This window comes from Felis catus, chromosome B1 (genome assembly GCF_018350175.1).
Source record: "Felis catus isolate Fca126 chromosome B1, F.catus_Fca126_mat1.0, whole genome shotgun sequence".
NCBI lineage: Eukaryota > Metazoa > Chordata > Mammalia > Carnivora > Felidae > Felis > Felis catus.
The window spans coordinates 22,964,586-22,984,026 of record NC_058371.1 but is presented as its reverse complement, the minus strand read 5'-3'; the positions used below and the strand labels follow the sequence as shown (position 1 = coordinate 22,984,026).

The window sequence follows — 19,441 nt, the reverse complement described above, 5'->3', positions numbered from 1 at the left end:
ATATGCAAGAATCCAGTGAATTTCTTTGCCATTATTAGTTTGGATTTCTCTATTTACCTATTAAGCATTAAGGAGTTGGAATATGGGGCTGAGGGATAACGGAGTCAAGTTTATAGAAGTCAGTTTGTGTTATTGGCACACATTCCCTCTAAGGAGTCCTTTTCACTTTGAGTAGATATATCATTAATGTTGAAATATGTATTTCTCAGGCTCACTGAATTATTTTTAATGACAGACAGATCTGTTCACTGATGCTTTTGCTACTGAATTGCACCCAACAGAAAAAAAGCCCCATCTACCCTGTCAGTATTAAATTTTCTCAAAGTACTGCATTTGTGTTGAGAAAGTATAATTTGCTTGGCTTCCCTGCAATTCTGTATTACAGCTAGATATATCCTTAAGTAGAAGCAACCTGTCTAGAAAATTTTTTGATTATTTTGGTGCTCTAGGTTCCAAAGGAGAATGTGTAAGAAATACGTCATCATTTCATTTATGTACTATTTTAATAGCCTCATATATTTTCCCAATTAGACCAGTATAGTAACATTCTAAGTGCCTTCCATTTATTTTCTTCCCCTCCAATATGCTGTACACACTGTTGCCAGATCCTGATTTTTAAATTAGTATTTTGCATAATCCACTTTTTTCAAAACACTCATAGTTGTTCACTGTTTATAGAATAAAATCAAGGTCCTATTTATCTTTCTACTGAAAGAAAGCTTCCAATCTCTTCCTTAGTTTCGAACATGAAGCTTATATTCTGTTATTTGAAATGCATAATATACATTTCAGACTGGGTAGTCCTTGTTTATAGTGCATTTTCTACCTTAATGTTCTCTTCCTATCCTTTTGATTATAATTTTAGTCCTTCCATTCTCTTTGAATTTTTCACATTCACACTTTATACAACTGCTCTAATCTGTGATCTCATTCTCCTCTACATATATATATATGGCACTTAAAATCTGCATTCTTTTTTTAATATATAGTTGATCTTTGAACAACACATGAGTTAGGGGACTGACCCCCACACAGTTGAAAATCTGTGCATAACTTTTGACTCCCCTAAAATTTTACTAATAGCGTACTGTTGACAGGAAGCTTCACCTATAACATAAAGAGTCGACTTACAAATATTTTATATGTAACATGTATTATATACGGTATTCTTAACAATAAAGCTAGAGAAAAGAGAATGTTATTGAGAAAATACATTTCCAGTACTGTATTATATCCAAAAATTTGCATATAAGTGGATCTTTGCAGTTCAAATCCATGTCGTTCAAGGGTCAGCTGAATGTATTTACTTATGTGTTAGTGTGTTTCTGTTCATTTCTCTAAGAAGCTTCTTAAAGGTGGAGATTGTGAGTTATACTTCTTTATTATTGCAGCATATATTAAAATGCTGAATAAACATCGTTGATGATTTAGATCTAGATTCCATATTTGCATATGAAATTAACATGAATTATGTTAGATGATGTTAGATGTTAGATGATGACTTAGTCATTATATTAGATGATGTTCGATGATGATTTAGTCATTATAACCTTTCAAATTATGACTACCATTCCTTTGGGAAATACCATGTATTTGTGATGGTAACTTAGAATTTAAAGTATTTCTTCTTTTTCTTCCCAAGACCACCAATAGAGTGAAGTAAATTGGTCTTAAAAGAGACATTAACCTGTAATGTAAATCTCACAAAGTGGGCTTTTAGTCCCTTTAGAAGTCAGAAACTTAAATGTAGTGATATTTAGTTTTAGAGCATATATATATATATATATATATATATATATATACACATATATATATATATATGTATATATATGTTTAGGAAAGTATGTTATTATCACCATCATCAAACCTTTGTTAAATGACTGTTCTGTACTAGGTCCTAGACATTGAACAATCAGTGCATAAATACAATATGCATAAACAGAACAGATATATGCATTAAATAGTGCTGTGCATTAGCTGAGAATTTCCATTTCAGGCACTTGCCTTAACAAGCATTGTAGGTGTAGAGATTTGAAGTGACTTCTGAAGGAGAAGCAGTTTTTAAGCAAGCTTTGAAAGAAAGAAGGACAGTCTAAGCAAGAGATTTAAGCTCAAAGAATGAACATGGATGTCATAAAACGGAGAGAGTCTTTAAGTGTAGACTGTTCATATAGACGTAGGCCATAGATACAAGTTGTGGCCAGGAGGATCTTGTCTTCGTTCTGCCCATTGTCTTCATTAGATAGGCAATGGGAAGCTCCTTAGGATTTGAGAACATAGGATAGAATCTACAATTGCTACTTGGGAAATTTAATTGAAAAAGTGGATTGATACGGATACAGAGTTAAAAGGCAAAATTAATTCATCCTCTTTGACTCCTCAGTACTCTGTCACATAATCTTGCTTTATTTTCTTCAGAGTATATTTGATGATCTGAACTGTTGTGTATACTTGCATGAGGCCTCTCTTTCCCCTTGGGTTGTATTCTTCTTAAGATCAGAGCCCTTGCTCTTATATTAATTTTTGGTGGCACTAAAGTATATTTGTGTAATGAATTAATGAGTGCATGAATGTATGTACATTCTAGTAGGTCTGGGCTTAGGTTACAACATTATGAGGGAAAGAAATTCAACATTATCCCTGTCTCACATCATCATTCTATAAGATACTGTACACAGATGTTGAATAGTAAAATTTGATTGTTTTCTTCCTGCATTATTTTTCGGAATGAAGCATTTTCATTTCTTAGAATAGCATCGTCCCAAGAATGCAAGTTTTTGCTGAGATGCTGTTTTTCTGAGTTTCATTTTTCTGAAGTTAAAATGTTCTTCTGTGTAAAAATACACTGTTTTTTTTTTAATTGCAGTGGTACCTGTTTGATTTTTTTTTTTTAAGGTCGCATTGTCCTCTTGAGTTTTATTGGCATGCAAAGATGTTCAGACATACTTTTTTTTTAAATTTTTTTTTTTTTTCAACGTTTATTTATTTTTGGGACAGAGAGAGACAGAGCATGAACGGGGGAGGGGCAGAGAGAGAGGGAGACACAGAATCGGAAACAGGCTCCAGGCTCTGAGCCATCAGCCCAGAGCCTGACGCGGGGCTCGAACTCAGGGACCGCGAGATCGTGACCTGGCTGAAGTCGGACGCTTAACCGACTGCGCCACCCAGGCGCCCCTGTTCAGACATACTTAATTGTTGCTGCCAATTCACTGTGTCAAGTGCTTCTTTAAAAATCAATGGTGAATACTTTCCAGTAATATTATATTCCATATGACAAAAATCAAATCAGATTTTAGGACTTATGCCAGTTTTTACTGTTTTTATTGTAGCAGTGAGGCACTGCTTTAAGTAGATGAGGGAGGGCACAGGCTGTGTATTCCTCTCATAAACAGAGCGCATGTCCTCATTTATGCCACAGCTCCTTTGTGCCTTTTGGTTCTTTCCCTTGTTAGGCCTTTGTGCTTGCTCTTCCTGCCGCCTGAAATCTTTATTCTCCAGCTCGTTTCGATAATGTGTTCTTCTTATCCTTGGGACCTGAGCTTCAGAGTCACTTTATCTGAGAAACCTTTTAGGACATTCCATCTCTGTAGAGCCTCCACTGTTTGCTGCAATACCAGTTCCATGTGCTATGTTCTCAGTGTATATGGAAAGTTTAATTTGTCACTTGGTTTTTTATTATGTCTCCCCACGAAAGTATCAACTTCCTGACAGCAGAGACCTTGGAGTTTAGCTCATTCACTGTCTTTAAGTCCTCAGTAAGTAGTTTTGCAGTGAATTATACTAAAGTAAATCTTATTTAACGACCAGACCTTTAAAAGATTATGACCATTTCCATTGAACATATTTCTGCCTACTGAGCCCAGTGCAGCCTTAGGCCGATCCTTGCAGTCGTCTGTGTTTGTACTATGGTCCAGTAAAAAGATGCCCTGAAGGTCTTTATGCTGACCTCAGATTATAGAGCCCTGTTCATATTTAGCCCTTTTAAATACATATTTTAATAACAGCAATGTTATGTGCTCCTTGTTAATAATAAAAGAAAGAAAAAGCCTAAAATGAACAACTATACTCCCTAGTCTTTGCACTCATGTATTTGTATACTTGGCTATGGGCAATCACTATTATTTCTTTGGCTTTTCTTCCTCTTGTGGTTTTTTTTTCCCTTCATATATCTAAATGTTATAACAATATTTCATACAGCATACTTGTCTTGACATTTCTTGCTATGATAGGTAAGGATTTAACTCATTTCTCCCCTTCTTCTTTTATTATTGTAACAATAAATAGCATCCTTTTATTTCTTGTCCACTAACTAGAGATGACATCTCTTGATTCCCTCATTTGTCATATGAAGATTAGCAAACACACCCTTTCTTGTTCCTTCTTTTCCTTCCCTTTTACCTACCAAATCTTGTTAATTGTACTTTCATGTTTTCAGAGTTGATACCATTTACATTCTATACTATTCAAAATAATTAACCTTTCTCATTTCCAATTAATCAAAATTATGATACATTTTAATTTGCATTTTATTTAGACCTTTTATATTCATTTTCTTATAGTTTTTCCTGGAGCAAATATGTCTTCCATACTATGGTCTTAGTATCTTCCAACTTGTACTGATTCTGATGACTGCTTAGAATCTTTTCATTTTAAAGTCCAATTAAATTTCAGTTCTAATTTGTACTTCATAGTTTCTTAGTTGGATCACAGCTTTCTTAGACATCTTCTACCCTTCCAACCTTAACCATAATTCTGGTTGCCCTTTTCCGTTTCTTATAGTATTCCTATCATACTCTTAAGTTTTCTTATTTTTTCATTCATATTCCCTTTCTACCATTTACACCCTAAGTCAATTTCATGTTTCTTACATCTCTGAGAACATGTTTATTTCAAACTTAAAATTGATTTGATATAGAATTATACATTGAAAATAACATGCTCTCAACACTGAAGGAATTGTTCCATTATCTGCCAATATCTAGTGCTGCTAAATACTAGTCCAAGCCCAGTCAATCTCATTGTTTGTCACTGTTGCATTTTTTTTTTTTGGTCAGACATTCTTTTTATCTATAATGATCTAAAATATCACAGTATGTCTGGGTGTCTGTCTTTTCCCATTCCTCTTATGCAGAACCTAGGAAGTAATTTTAAGCGTGGAGACTTAGTCTCCTTTAATTGTATTGTGTCTCCAGAAGTATTTCCTCCATGTTCGCTTCTTTTTCTAGATCTCCTCTGAAAGTTGAAATTTGGGGGTTATATCTCTGGGTCCCTTCCTCTTTTCTTTTTCCAAATGTAGTCCACCTGTGAATTTTTTGTTTTTTGAATTTTATTTAACTCTATCTTCTTACGTTGGTATTTAATTTGAACAGTCATATGTTAAATTTTAAATGCTGTCCTTTACTTTCTTTGTTCCTTTTCTGTGATACCATTCTGTGTGTGTGTGTGTGTGTGTGTGTGTGTGTGTGTGTGTGTGTGTGTTTGTTGAATACTATTGGAAGAAGCAGTCTGTCAGGGGCCCTGAGGATCCCTGCATGTTTTTACCTGTTATGCCAAGAAGGCATAGGCTTGGCTGCTCTTTTCCTGGACATGTACAGTGAGAAGCCTTAAGGAAGGAAATAACGTGTTCCACTGAACAAAGCACATTTATTTCATTTATTATAAAAACAGTAAGTGCCTCAAACTTGTTCCTCTCCTGTAACACAGTTAACTGTGTGCTGGCATTCATGAGGGACCCTTTGTGTCACTGGTACGATTTGGGGGCAAGAGGAACTGATGCTAACAAACACGAAGTAATAAAGTCCTTTGTCTCTGACCCCGCCGTCTCGTCTTTTTCTGCCAGCATCCATGAAACGGTAACAGGGTAGCTTGTTAGCTTGTACATAAGACAGTTTCTTCTGGAATCTGTTTTGTTTTTTAAATCATGTCAGGTTTTCCTCAAATGTAAGGTGATTTTTTTTTTCATTTCGCTGTAGAAAGACTAACATTGGGACTGGTTGGGAGTGGGGCAGAAGTTTGGGTCTTCTGTTCTCTATAAAGAAATTTAATTATCTCTATTTTGAGTTCCATTTCTTACCTCCAGACTCTGCTGCTTCTTAACCCAGCGCCTTTCCTAACTCTTTCCTGCACTGCAGTCTCACTTTGTGATTGTACCCTTCTCCATCAAAACTTTGCCACTAGCTTTCTGTTTTCCAGGTACTTCATGAAATCTCTTATCTGTTGCTGACTGTCCTCCAAGTCTTTTATGTTATGATGAGATTGTGCATTTTTATCTCTTCCATTTTGGGGAGAAGAAGAAGACAAACTCCTTTCTTAATTATATGGAGGGAACACACTTTTTTAAAAAAATGCTTTAATGATCCCATGTTGCTTTTTGTTTCTAGACTGTGGCTATGTCCTTCTAGTAATACTCCAACTGTACACTTAAATATAAAGCTTTGATATCGGGAAAATCAGCAAAATGTCCAACAGAAATTCAAAATAGGAATGACTATTATTCATAGAGGAGGGCTTATTTGTGGCATTTGGTTCGGCCACCAGACAAGTTTTTGCTGACTTACGGTAATTTTGAGTGTAATTGCATTTTTAGATAAATGGAATATATAAAGATGCAGTATAACTGCATTTACAATTTAAAACATGCCTATGTTTTTGTCTCTGTTAAACTGAATTGCTAATATTCTTAAAATCTGCTTTATGTTTTTTACTAAAAGTCATTCGAAGATTTAAAATATATATAGGGGATGCCATAAACTCTAGAATAAGAGTTGTCGCTTATTTAAAGGGCCATGCCAGGCTTTCAGTCCACACAGCTTCCATTACAACTACTCAACTGTGTCCTTACACAGCACAGTAGCTGTCATAGCAATATGTAAAGGAGTCATTGTGGCTGTGGTGCAGAAAACCTTTATGGACAACACAGTATGAATCTTACATAGTTTTCAAATATCCTGGACTATTTCTTTTTTTTTTTTTTTACAACCATGTAAAAATATAAAAATAATGCTTGCAGTATGTGTAGAAATTAGCCAACCCATGTGTCAGAATTACCTGTTTTACTAACAGCTTTGTTAGTGCTTGAGTGCTGACGTGTTTTTACTCTGCCCCATTATCTTTATCAGGCAAGCTAATGAAGAATATCAAATACTGGCTAACTCCTGGCGCTATTCGTCTGCTTTCTGTAACAAACTCTTCTTCAGTATGGTGGACTATGATGAGGGGACAGATGTTTTTCAACAGGTAAAAGAGTTGTTTCTTATTTTGCTACTATATATGATAGAGTTGGTTATGGTCGGTACATTTTTGTTTGCCAAGTAAAAATACAATTCGTTGAATAAGTCAATAAATACAATGAGTAGTTGTAATAAATCGTGTGATAGGATTAAAGTAATTTTGGCCAGTATTATCTTTGTCAGTGCACAGTTTTTTCTATTAGTGTGTGTGGTAAACACATGCTAACTTTTTCATTATGGAAGAAATATGTCTTTTCATGTATATAGTGGTAGTTTACATCCATTACCCTTATTTTGGTATTTAACTGTATTGGGTTTAGGTGATATTTTGCACCAATTTTTGAAATTTTGTATAAATTCAATGTAATTTTTACTTAACCCTCACTGCTTCTAGTGTGAAAGATACCGAGAACTTTACATGTAAAGTATTAAATATTTATTTTAAAGTGTTTTCTGTGGTGGACTGAATTGTGTCCCTCCCATAAACCCAAAGTGACTGCATTTGGAGATAGGGCCTTTAAGGAGATAATTAAGGTTAAATGAGATCATAGAATGGGACACTAATTCAATAGGACTGATGTCCTGATAAGAAGAAAAGACATTAGGAGAATATGTTCACAGAGGAAAGGCCACATAAGGACACTCCAAGAAGATGACTGTCTGCAAAAAAGCAAGAGAGGTCTCTTTAGGAAACAGTTCTACTGCTGTCTTAATCTTGGTCTTCTAGCCTCCAGAGCTGTAAGAAAACAGATTTCTGTTTTTGAAGCCACTCAGTCCATGGTATTCTGTTACGGCAACCCAGGCAGAAGAATACATTCTCATTTACATAGTCTTCTCTGTAGAGCAAGGTAATGAATTGTGGCGTAAGGATGCTAGTGGTCATGACTTTTGTCATGGTTGTGTCATCATCTTTCCTAAACTCATGTTCCAAGCACTCTTTGAAATGCTTAATATGTATTCTTTCATTTAGTTTCACAATGAGAAAATATTCTGATCTCCATTTCACAAATAAGGAAGTTAAGGTATGGGGAGGTTGCTTAGCTAAGTTTACAAATGTAGTATCATTTAGGGCTAGAATTTGAGCTCAGCAGTCTGGCTCCCAGGGCTCTAGTTCTTAATTATGCTGTTATCCTGTGCTTATTAATATATTTATATTTATACCGCATGATCAGTGCCTTTCAAATGTAAAACTTATGTTAGTACCTGGCATTGACTAGTTTGGTCTATTTTATTTTTCTCATATGTGACATTCTTTGGCTTAAGACTTTACCAGGTCATAGAAAAGCACTTAGTTTTGTAAAGAATCTAGATCACTAATTATAAATGGGCCATTAGTAAGTAGTTTTGCTTGTTTGCTTCCAGATTGATTATTCATTCCTCTTTGTCAGTTTCCAGTTGAATGAGAGAAATTCTCTCTTTACCTTCAAAACCCTTTATTCTTGGTCATTCCTGTTAGGTTTCCTTACTTATTTTTCCCCTATAAATTTATTTTGCTTTTGGGATGTTTCTTTTTGTTCACCTGTTCAGCAAATATTATTGACTGTCTACAGAGCAATGGATGCGAGAGAAACACACACATAGCTCTTACCCATAAAGAGATTATGGATCAGAGAGCTGGTAATAATATAATAATAAAAACATATAGAGGCACCTGGGTGACTCAGCTGGTTAAGCATCTAACTCTTGATTTCAGCTCAGGTCATGATCTCACTGTTTGTGAGTTCGAGTCCCATGTCGGGCTCTGCTCTGACAGTATGGAGCTTGCTTGGGATTCTCTCTCCCTCTGCCCCTCCTCTGCTCACTTGCTCTCTCTCTCTCTCTCTCTCTCTCTCTCTCAAAATAAATAAATAAACGTTAAAAAATGCATATGTACAGATCTTCTTCAACTTATGATGGGGTTATGTCCCAATAAACCCATTATAAGTTGAAAATATTACAAGTAAAAAATGCATTTAATACACTTAACTACTGAACCTTATAGTTTAGCCTTACCTTAAATGTGGTCAGAGCACTTAAATTAGTCTACAGTTGGACAAAATCAGTTAACACAGTCTGTTTCCTATTAAAGTGTTGAATATCTTTGTAATTTATTGAATATGGTAGTGAAAGTGAAAATCAGAATGGTTATATGGATACAGAATGGTTGTCACTGTATCAGTTGTTTACCCTCATGATTGCATGGCTGACTGAGGGCTGTGACTCACCGCCCTCGTCCAGCATCAGGAGCTAGTATTGTATTGCGTATTACTAGCCCACAAAAAGATCCAAGTTCAAAATTTGAAGTACAGTTTCTAATGAGTGTGTATTACTTTGGTACCATTGTAAGGTCCAAAAATTATAAAGTTGAACCATCGTTAGTCAGGGACCGTCTGTAACTTCAAATAACATTAATGTTATTTACAGGTCTCCGTAGAATCTCAGGAGAATTGACCTTAGAGATAATCAGTTGAAGTGCTGTTCATTATTAGGAAATAGTTGTCCAGGTCTGATCTGATGGCTAGAGCAGAGGCTTCAAGCCCAAACATCTACTCTGGCCAAGTTTGTAAATTAAATGAAGAAATCAGATTGGATTAGCTTAATTCCATTGTGCTATGTTTATTTACATATATTCTTGATATATTGAACACATTCGTTCTTGACTTGCTTAATTACTTATGTTTTCTCGTATTAAAACAAAGTCTTGGTGTTTTTTTTTTTTAATATTTGATGGAAATACTATTTCATTTTTCTCCTAACTACTGTAAGAAATAAAGCCAGTAAAACACAGTGGAACTAACCACTGGTCTCATTGTTGAGGAAACAATATGGTGTGGATGAGGACTACAGCAAAGTGGAGAGGATAAACTTGACCTCAGTGAGAGAGATAGAGCTCATTTGAGCTCTGTTGAGCAAATGCAGGCCACATGTAGCTGTTTTTCCAAGAAGGAATCCAAATACGAATTTTTACAAAGTTTGGCATAGATAGGAAAATTGACATAAAGATTGTGTTTAATTGAAAAATTTCCTCAGGTTAATTTTTTTTCAGCTGAATTCTGACTATAGAACTGCTTTGTCTTTTCTAAACCTAGCCCCTTGCTTAGCAGTAAGAGTTATTTTAAAACGCATAAAAGTTGTGACAGTTAACAATTTTTATGGGAAACTTTAATCTAAAAAATACGGAAGTGCACATTTTGCTTTACTGAGAACTACTAAAAGATTTTCAGTGCCATGTTTCTTTTCTTACTAACTGTTGAACCACATTTTCTTGAAGTGCTCTTTCTAAAGTGACATTTTAAAACACTGTGCTGTCTGAAGATAATATTATCATGAGTGCTAAAACTTGGCAATTCCTGGCCTACTGGGGACTTGTTGGGGAAGTAACGTCAGCTCTATGTGATTTCTGTGTAATGCTTGTGGGTATGAGACTGATGACAGACCAGCCAGTTAACGATGACAATGTGTTACAAGCCCCTGTGGACCAGCAATAAGATTTGTGTTGTACTCTGCTTTGTAGCCTTGGGAAATTTGTACATTTTAATGAAGGTGAAAGCTTTGAATTATATGTTCTTTTTAAACTCTAAAGTGTTTAGACATTGAACTTTATTAGGAATTTTCTGATTGTTCCAAGTACAGAGACTTTTTACTTGGAATCTGTTATTTACATGTTGGCTGTTGCTCTCTCTTGTGCACCCATCACGGAAACGCACATAAACACGTCTGGAGTGGGAAAAATCACAGAGAAGAAAGCAACTGGTGACTGTTTTGTGCTTTTTAACCAGTGTTACTAATATCCATAACATGCAGGCCCACCGCTGGTACTGCTGATTCGTCACTTTGATGTCAGCTGCCATGACAGTTTTTGCTTTTTCATTCTCAGTATGGGGAAATGCTGAGCTATATGGCCAAAGAAGGCCAAAAGTCTCTTGGCCTTCTATTTGAGACATTTTTCATAATTCCTGAGCAGTGAGAATTTAATTTACATAATTGTTATAGCTTGTTACTCAATGCAAATTAACCTGCATTTGTTTTAGATACCATATTCTTAATAAGCACCATTTATATTAAGGTAGTGTTCTGTTCAGTACAGTTTTCAAATGGAATTACCTGTAGAAAACAATTGGGAGATATAACCGTTTTAAGACAGTTGAATTAACAGAGAAGTTGAATAGAAGAAGACTGTCATTGTGGATTTCTCCTGTAGTCTGGTAAATTTAAGCTGTTTGGAACAAAAATCTTAGTTTCTTATACCATCATTTTTAAAAGTCTTTAAATTTTTAATAATTTAATAATTTGACATTAATTATATTATGCATTTATATTTTTCATCAAATGCCAGTATTTTTCTTTAATAAACTGGGTAAGTGAAATAGTACGATAAGTGTGCAGGTTCAGAGAACTTAGCCGAATTCACAAGTTCTTTTTCAGTCAGCAGCACATTACAGTGAGTAAACACAGTAATTAAACTCTGAAAAGCCACTTGGATCTTCAGAATATATGCTCTTTCCAAAATTCATGCAGAAAAAATAATCCATAAAATGTTCGATTAATGATATGTAAAGATTGTTGGGATATTATATTTAGTATTTCTTATCTGATGTTTTTCAGCTCAACATGAACTCTGCTCCCACGTTCATGCATTTTCCTCCAAAAGGGAGACCCAAGAGAGCTGATACTTTTGACCTTCAAAGAATTGGATTTGCAGCTGAACAACTAGCAAAGTGGATTGCTGACAGAACGGATGTTCATGTATGTTTTTATTCCCTGCAGTTTTAATAAGAGGCTAATTAGTTTGCTTTGTTAGAGCACTGTAATAAGGCCACAGGATTTTTAAAATTACGCTGTACAACATTTTTTCTTGCTTAGAGAAAACTGTCTGATAGCTGTAACCTGAACTTTGACTAAGTTAGGTGAATTTAAATGGCCGTTTAGAATAATGTACATGGATACTTTAAGAACCATTAAAAAGTACATGAGTTAGTCACAAAGTAATTTCAGAGGCTAAAATATATATGGAACATTGTTCAAAGGTATTAAGAAATTCTAATTAAAAAGATGTGTAATTTTTATTTAGCTTTTGGGCAAATAAAAATGATACAATACTCACTTTTCATGAGCCATGTGAAAAAATACTCATATATGCTATTCTTGGGACTGGAATAACTATTTCAAGAGCGTGTGTTATGTCTGTCTTTTAAGTAATGTAACTTTAACAATTCCACGTCTTAACCTAAGGACATAATTAGGGATGATTCAAATACTTAGCCATAGAGACTTTAATTAATTAATTAATTAATTAATTTATGTATGTATGTGTGTATTTTTTAGAACTATTTTAAAAATAACATTCATTGTAGTAGGAAAAAACTGGAAATAAGTTACATACTTAAAAGATAGAGTAGTTGAATGTACTGTAGCATGGACAGCAATGATCTGCAAGTACATATGACATCAAAAGAAGCCCAAAGTGTAGGTTAGAAAAACAGTATTTATAGTATGATCTGTAATTTTGTTTTAAACCATAAATAGGAGTGTGGATATGTAGACTGTTTATTCAGGAAGTAAACCAACCAAAATCTTGATGGTAGTTAATGTCTATGTGGAGGGCTCAAGGCTGCTTTATTCCCAGTTCTCACCAGAATTTTCTAGAGTGAACAATTACAACCAGTACCTTTCTTCTAAAATATGTAACTATATCATAAGGTGTAAACACATTTATTCTTAGTCAAGATGGGTGTCTGTCATCACTGTTAAATTATTTACATCATGGGTTTTAATGATATTTTGGCAACTAAACCCATTTTCTTAACTCTTGACATATTTTTTAAATGTTTTGGCAAATATTCAGTTCTGCAACAGTATCCTGTAGTTCGTACAAGATAGTAAGGGTAATATTGCAGAAGTACTATTAGTTCTTTATAACAGTTGCTGAATTTTAATCAGAAATGATTCTAACTTGTTGATCATACCTATATGTTAAGTTACTTGATAAATATACTTTTGTTAAAAAATCTATTTGAGGCGCACCTGGGTGACTTGGTTAAACGTCCAACTCTTGATTTTGGCTCAGGCTCCTGGTCGTGGGACTGAGTGCCACTTCAGGCTCCGTGCTAAGTGTGGAGCCTGCTTAAGATTCTCTTTCCCTCTCTCTATGCTTCTCCCCTGCTTGCGTACATTCACTCTCTTCTCTCTCTCTCTCTCTCAAAAAAAAAAAAAAATATATATATATATATATAGATAGATAGATACACACAATTTTTTTCTGAAGGTGAACTGCATTTCCTGAGAAATAGGTAAGAACAGTACAGATAACACCTTCAAAGATTTACATTGATGTAATATTTTTATTTGAGCTGCTATCCATATTCTGGTCAGTTGACCTAATAATAGCCTACGGTAACATTTTCATGCCTTCAATACAAAAATCCAGTCTAGAGTTAGGTATTGCATTTAGTTGTCAGGATTTTTTAGCCTCTTTTAATCCAGAATATTTCCACTGCCTATCTTTGTCTTTTAAATACATTGACATTTTGAATCCTTTTCCATTTTTTAAATAGAATGATCCTCATTTGATATGCCTGATATTTATTTTTTCTGATATTTGTTTACGATTGGATTCTATTTATGCATTCTCAAACACAATACTACATAGGTCATTTTTTGTTCTAATGACATCTTTATGCACATGATAACTGTCTGACCCTCAATGATAATGTTTAATTCTGGTCAAGGTGTTTTCCATTTCTCCCCTGTATAATTACTGTTTCCCCCCTTCTCCTTTGTTGTTAGTAAGTTGTCTGTGTGGAGACACCTTAGATTAAAGAAATATCCTGCTCCTCATCAAAATTTTCTGCTGGATCTAGCATCCACTGGTCATATTACTCTGATTCAGATTTTACTGTGATGGTTGCAAAGTGATCATCCAATTCTGCCTGTCCCTCCATATTTCTAGTTGGCCTTCAGCATTCTGTGAGCAAGAGACCTCCCCTCCTATCAGTCAGTCAGTCATTGGTAGGGGCTCATAAGTTGAATTTTTCTACAGTGGTTTATAAGTTATTACCATGCTTAAATGTTTTGGTGCTAAAATTGTTCTAGATTTGGCCATTGGGATCTTCTTATTCTGGCTCTTATGTCTGTATGACATCTTTCCATCATTTTCTTTTAAGCATTTTCTTACTTTCCTGACGTAACCATATATTTGAGGCTTATCTGCCTAATCTGCCCTATGTGGCACTCAATTAGCCATCTCTCCTCAGAGTGTTCATTTTTTTTAGTGAGAAATGTTATTAGAAGCAAGATCTTTATGTAATTTGAAATCATGATTTCATAGAAATGCATTCTACTTTTTAAAAGTAGTTTTTATGCTTGTGGTGCCTTGGTGGCTCAGTTGGTTGGCGTCCGACTTCGGCTCAGGTCATGCTCTCATGGTTTGTGAGTTTGGGCCCCGCATTGGACTCTGTGTTGACAGCTCGGAGCCTGGAGCCTGCCTCAGATTCTGTGGTCTCCTTCTCTCTCTAACCCTCCCTCCCTCCCTCCCTCCCTCCTTCTCTCTCTCTTTCTCTGTCTCTCTCTCTCTCAAAACTAAATAGTAAACATTAATTTTTTTTTAAATAGCTTTTATGCTTTAGTGGGCACCATCAAGAAAATGAAAAGACAAGCCACAGAAGGGAAGAAAATATTTGCAAATCATTTTTTGATAAAGGACTTATATAGTATGTATATAGGAATCTTATAACCCAGTAATAAAAAGTCAACCCAATTACAGATGAACAAAGAATCTGAATAGACATTTCTGTGAGGAAAATATGCAAATGGTTAATAAGTACATGAAAAGATGCTCAGCATCTTTAGTCATGAGAAACCTGCAAATCAAACCTTCGGTGAGATAGTGTCTCATACCCACTAGGTTGGCTGGGATCAGTAGTGAGAAAATATATTTATTGGTAAGGAAGTGGAGAAATCCGAATTCTCATTTACCCCTAGTGGGAATGTAAAATGGTGCAGCCACTCTGGAAAACAGTCTGTCAGCTCTTCAAATCAAGAAACATAGCGTTACCATATCACCCAGCAATTGTACTCTTAAGTATGTACCTGAGATAAACAAGAATATGTGCCCACACAAGGTCTTGTCCAAGAATGTTTATGGCAGCATTATTCACAAGAGCCATAAAGCAGAAACAACCCAAATGCCTATCAACTGATAATGGATACCAAGTTTTGTTGTATCTATACAATGGAGTGTTCAGCCATAAAAAAGAATAAAGTACTAAAACATGTTACAAGAAGAACCTTGAAAACATCATGCTAAGTGGAAGAAGCCAGTTGCAGAAGAACACATTTTATATGAAAAATCCAGTATAAGGGAAGTCTGTACATGCAGAAAGTAGATTCTTTGTTGCTTAGGTTTAGAGGGTAAGGGGAATAAGAGGGTTTCGCTAAAGGGTTTCCATTTGACCTAATCAGAATATTCTTATACTGACTTTGGTGATGGTTATGCAATCCCTTGAATATACTAAAAACCATTGAATTGTACACTGGGTGAATTGTATGGTATGTGTATTATATCTTGGTAAAGATGTTAAAAAAAAAACCCCTTAAAATGTTGAAGATGTTAAAATGCCCCAATTTGGAATAATACATGTATTACACCCGTCTCATCCCTACCCTGTACTAGATGATCCCATCTTCCATAGGTGAAACACAGCAATTGTGGGTTGAATATAAGTCATGTTTGCCTGTGTGAACTATATGCATCTAAAGCAAGTCTTTTTACATAGCCACGATGTTGGAAACCGTTTTTGATTTGTAAAGAGTAAAGGGAGTATTAGTTCCACGTGTGAAGAGTAGGGTTTCATCTTCCTAAAGTTTGGTGTTGAAAATTGGAAGGACTAGAATATGGTCAAGATAAAAACACTTTTCCTGAAGTACTTTTTTCAGCTCATAAAACTTTTGTTGCATGTTTGCAGATTCGAGTCTTTAGACCACCCAACTACTCCGGCACCATTGCTTTGGCCCTGTTAGTGTCACTTGTTGGCGGTTTGCTCTATTTAAGAAGAAACAACTTGGAATTCATCTATAACAAGACTGGTTGGGCCATGGTGTCTCTGGTATGTTGTTACACTATGCTTTTTCCCTTTATTTCTTTGTATAATATTGTAAGTTGTATGGTTGTTGGTATTCAACAAAGGTGTTAAAGTAATTCAGTAAGGAAGAAACAGTCTTTTCTTACTGGAAAATTATGCTGGAACAGTGAAATATCCTCATGTGAATAATGAACCACAAGTTTTAGCTCACACCACATATAAATTTACTCAAAATGGATTATTGTTCACCATATGTAAAAGCTAAAACGATAGATCTTCCAGAAGAACACAAAATCTTTATGACACAAAAAGCACGGACCATGGAAGAAAAAATAGTAAATAGCACTTTATGATGATTTAAAAGTTTGCTCTTCAAAAGATACTGGTAACAGAATGAAAAGACAGTCCATAGAATCAGAGAACACATTTGGAAAATATATGTGTATGGGACACGTATCTGGAATATGTAAAGAATTATTGCCACCCAGAAGACAGAATCATGGTTTTAAAAAATAAGACAATGTATTTATAGGTAAGATGGCATATATACATGCTAACCTTTCTCTCCCACTGAAGAACTATAAACCTGGAGAGAATGCAAAGCTCATCAGGTATTTGGTGTTTCTAAAAAGTAAATGTTAGCAAGTAGATCAGGTAAGAATGCCAGTATTCAAGATGACAATTAGTAAATAAAAAATTATCAATCTTCCTTTTGTTTTTTTTTTTTTTCCTTCAGTTGAATTGGGGCAGTTTGGAAGAGACATATATGTAGGAGATAATTCTAGTAGATTCTTGTTTTTTGTTGTTGTTTATTTCAGTATTTTTCTATTGCTCCCCAATTGTCAGGCAATCCTGTGGCAGGACAGTAGGGCAATGAAAGCAGTTGGCAGTGGGAAACTATAGCAGCCAAACTCTTAATGAGAGGAAACTTCCTCAGTCTGTCAAAATTTACAGGACTGTACACCAAAGAATAAAAAGTCTGTTTTATTGTTTAATAATTCAGAAAATAAATAGGCAAAAGATTTGAAGTGATGCTTGACTAAAGAGACGAGAACAAGGGCAGAGAAGCACATCAGTTCAACATGCCAATTAAATGGTAGTGAACCTGTACCTTCTGGCTCGGATGTTCTTGTGGTCCAATAAAAGTTTGAATTTTGTATACTGATATATATCCCGTAAGCCACCTAAAGCAAAGTGATAGGACCCTGTTAAAGAAAATATTGAACTTTGAAGCCTCTAAGTTAGGGTTATTTATTTAGTGATTAATTAATTGTTTGGTTGATGTACTTGTGGGCAAAATTCCCATGTTCTGCACTGTGGGGATAAATAAATTGAGAAAGAGGTTATAGTCTTCCATTGCTGACTGCTGACTAGCCATCCTAATCTCCCCTCAATTTGAGACATTATGAAGAGATTAAAAGCTTGAAGGTTATGAAAGGCCCTTGTGGGGTCCTCTGTGGAGACCAAGATGTCAATGTTGTAAAATAAGGGTGTGCAATTGGAAAAAAAGGCGAAGGTGGCTTGGTTAAACATGTAGCACAAATATACCCTTTCAGAAAATTGCTGTATTGAGAGCCCACGCTGCTGAGTAGAACGCTGTGTAAATCTAGAAACAAAGTAGACTTTTTGTTTGTTTGTTTCTTTGCCACCTACAAGGACAGTACTTCCTTGTACTTGTGAGGTTGCTAGATCACATGGTAGTTGTATTTTTAAGTTTTTTAAGTTTAACCTCCATACTGTTTTCCATAGTGGCTGTATTTTTTACATTCCCACCAACAGTATATAAGAATTCCTTTTTCTTCATCTCTGCCAACACTTGTTACCTCTTATCTTTTTGATAATTAATAGGTATTAGATGTTACTTCATTGTGGTTGTGATTTTCCTTTCTAGGATGATTAGTGACTTTTGAACCTCTTTTTACGTACCTGTTGGCCATTTTTAGGTCTTCTTTGGAAAATACCTGTGCAGGTTTTGTGCCTGCTTTTTAACTGGATTTTTGTTTTAGTTGTGTGAGTTTCTTATACATTTTGAACTTAACTCCTTATCCAATATATAATCTGCAAATATTTTCTCCCATTCTGTAAGTTGCCTTTTCATTTTGTTGATTGTTACCATTGCTTTGCAAAAGCTTTTCAGTGTAATGTATTCCCATTTGTTTATTTTTGCTGTTGGTGTCATATTCAAAATATCGTCAAGACCAATGTTAAGGAGGTTTTTTCATATGTTTTTTTCTAGGAGTTTTATAGTTTTGTGTCTTAGGTTTATGGCTTTAACCCATTTGAGTTAAGTTTTGTGAGTGGCATAACAGGAATCCATTTTCATTCGCTTAAGTGTGAATATCCACTTTTCCCAGGACTTTTTGTTGAAGACACTATGCTTTCTCCATTGAGTATTCTTTACTCCTTTGTTAAATACTCATTGACAATGTTTGTCTGAGTTTATTTCTGGGCTTGCAATTCTATTGCAGTGGTCTGTATGTTTTTATGACAGTACCATTCAGTTTTATTATTTTTTTAATTTAAATCTTAGTTACCATACAGTGCAATATTGGTTTTAGGAATAGAATACAGTGATTCACCACTTACATACAACACCCAGTGCTCATCACAAGTGCCCTCCTTAATACCCCTCACCCATCTAGCCCATCTCCCACCCAACTTCTCCCTCCATCAGCTCTGTTTGTTCTCTGTCTTTAAGAGTGTCTTGTGGTTTATTTCCCTCTCTTCTCTTCCACTCACTTTCCCATATGTTCATCTGCTTTGTTTCTTAAATTCTACATATGAGTGAAATCATATGGTATTTGTCTTTCTCTGATTTATTTCACTTAGCGTAGTACATTCTGCCTCCATCCATGTCATTGCAAATGGCAATATTTCCACTCTTTTTGATGGCTCAGTATTATTCCTGTGTGTGTGTGTGTGTGTGTGTGTGTGTGTGTGTGTGTATGTGTACACTATATATATACTATTTGGTATATACCAAGTGTGTGTGTGTGTGTGTGTGTGTGTGTGTGTGTGTATATGTGTGTGTATATATATATATATATATATATATATATATATATATATACATACATACATCTCCAAACTATACAGAGAGCCCAAATGTCCATTGACTGATGGATATAGTATACATACTACCATCAGTATACC

At 35.1% G+C, this 19,441-nt stretch overlaps 1 protein-coding gene across 9 annotated transcripts in view; it reads left to right on the top strand.

The window, feature by feature from the left end:
• The window catches only part of TUSC3 (tumor suppressor candidate 3), a 284,190-nt gene that overhangs the window by 130,271 nt on the left and 134,478 nt on the right, over positions 1 to 19,441 (top strand). For all 9 annotated transcript variants that reach the window (XM_045056848.1, XM_019828315.3, XM_019828317.3 and 6 more), the window contains exons 3-5: positions 7,119 to 7,236; positions 11,814 to 11,954; positions 16,172 to 16,312. In XM_045056848.1, the coding sequence (XP_044912783.1) occupies positions 7,119 to 7,236; positions 11,814 to 11,954; positions 16,172 to 16,312 (400 nt within the window). The remainder of the gene's footprint in view (positions 1 to 7,118; positions 7,237 to 11,813; positions 11,955 to 16,171; positions 16,313 to 19,441) is intronic.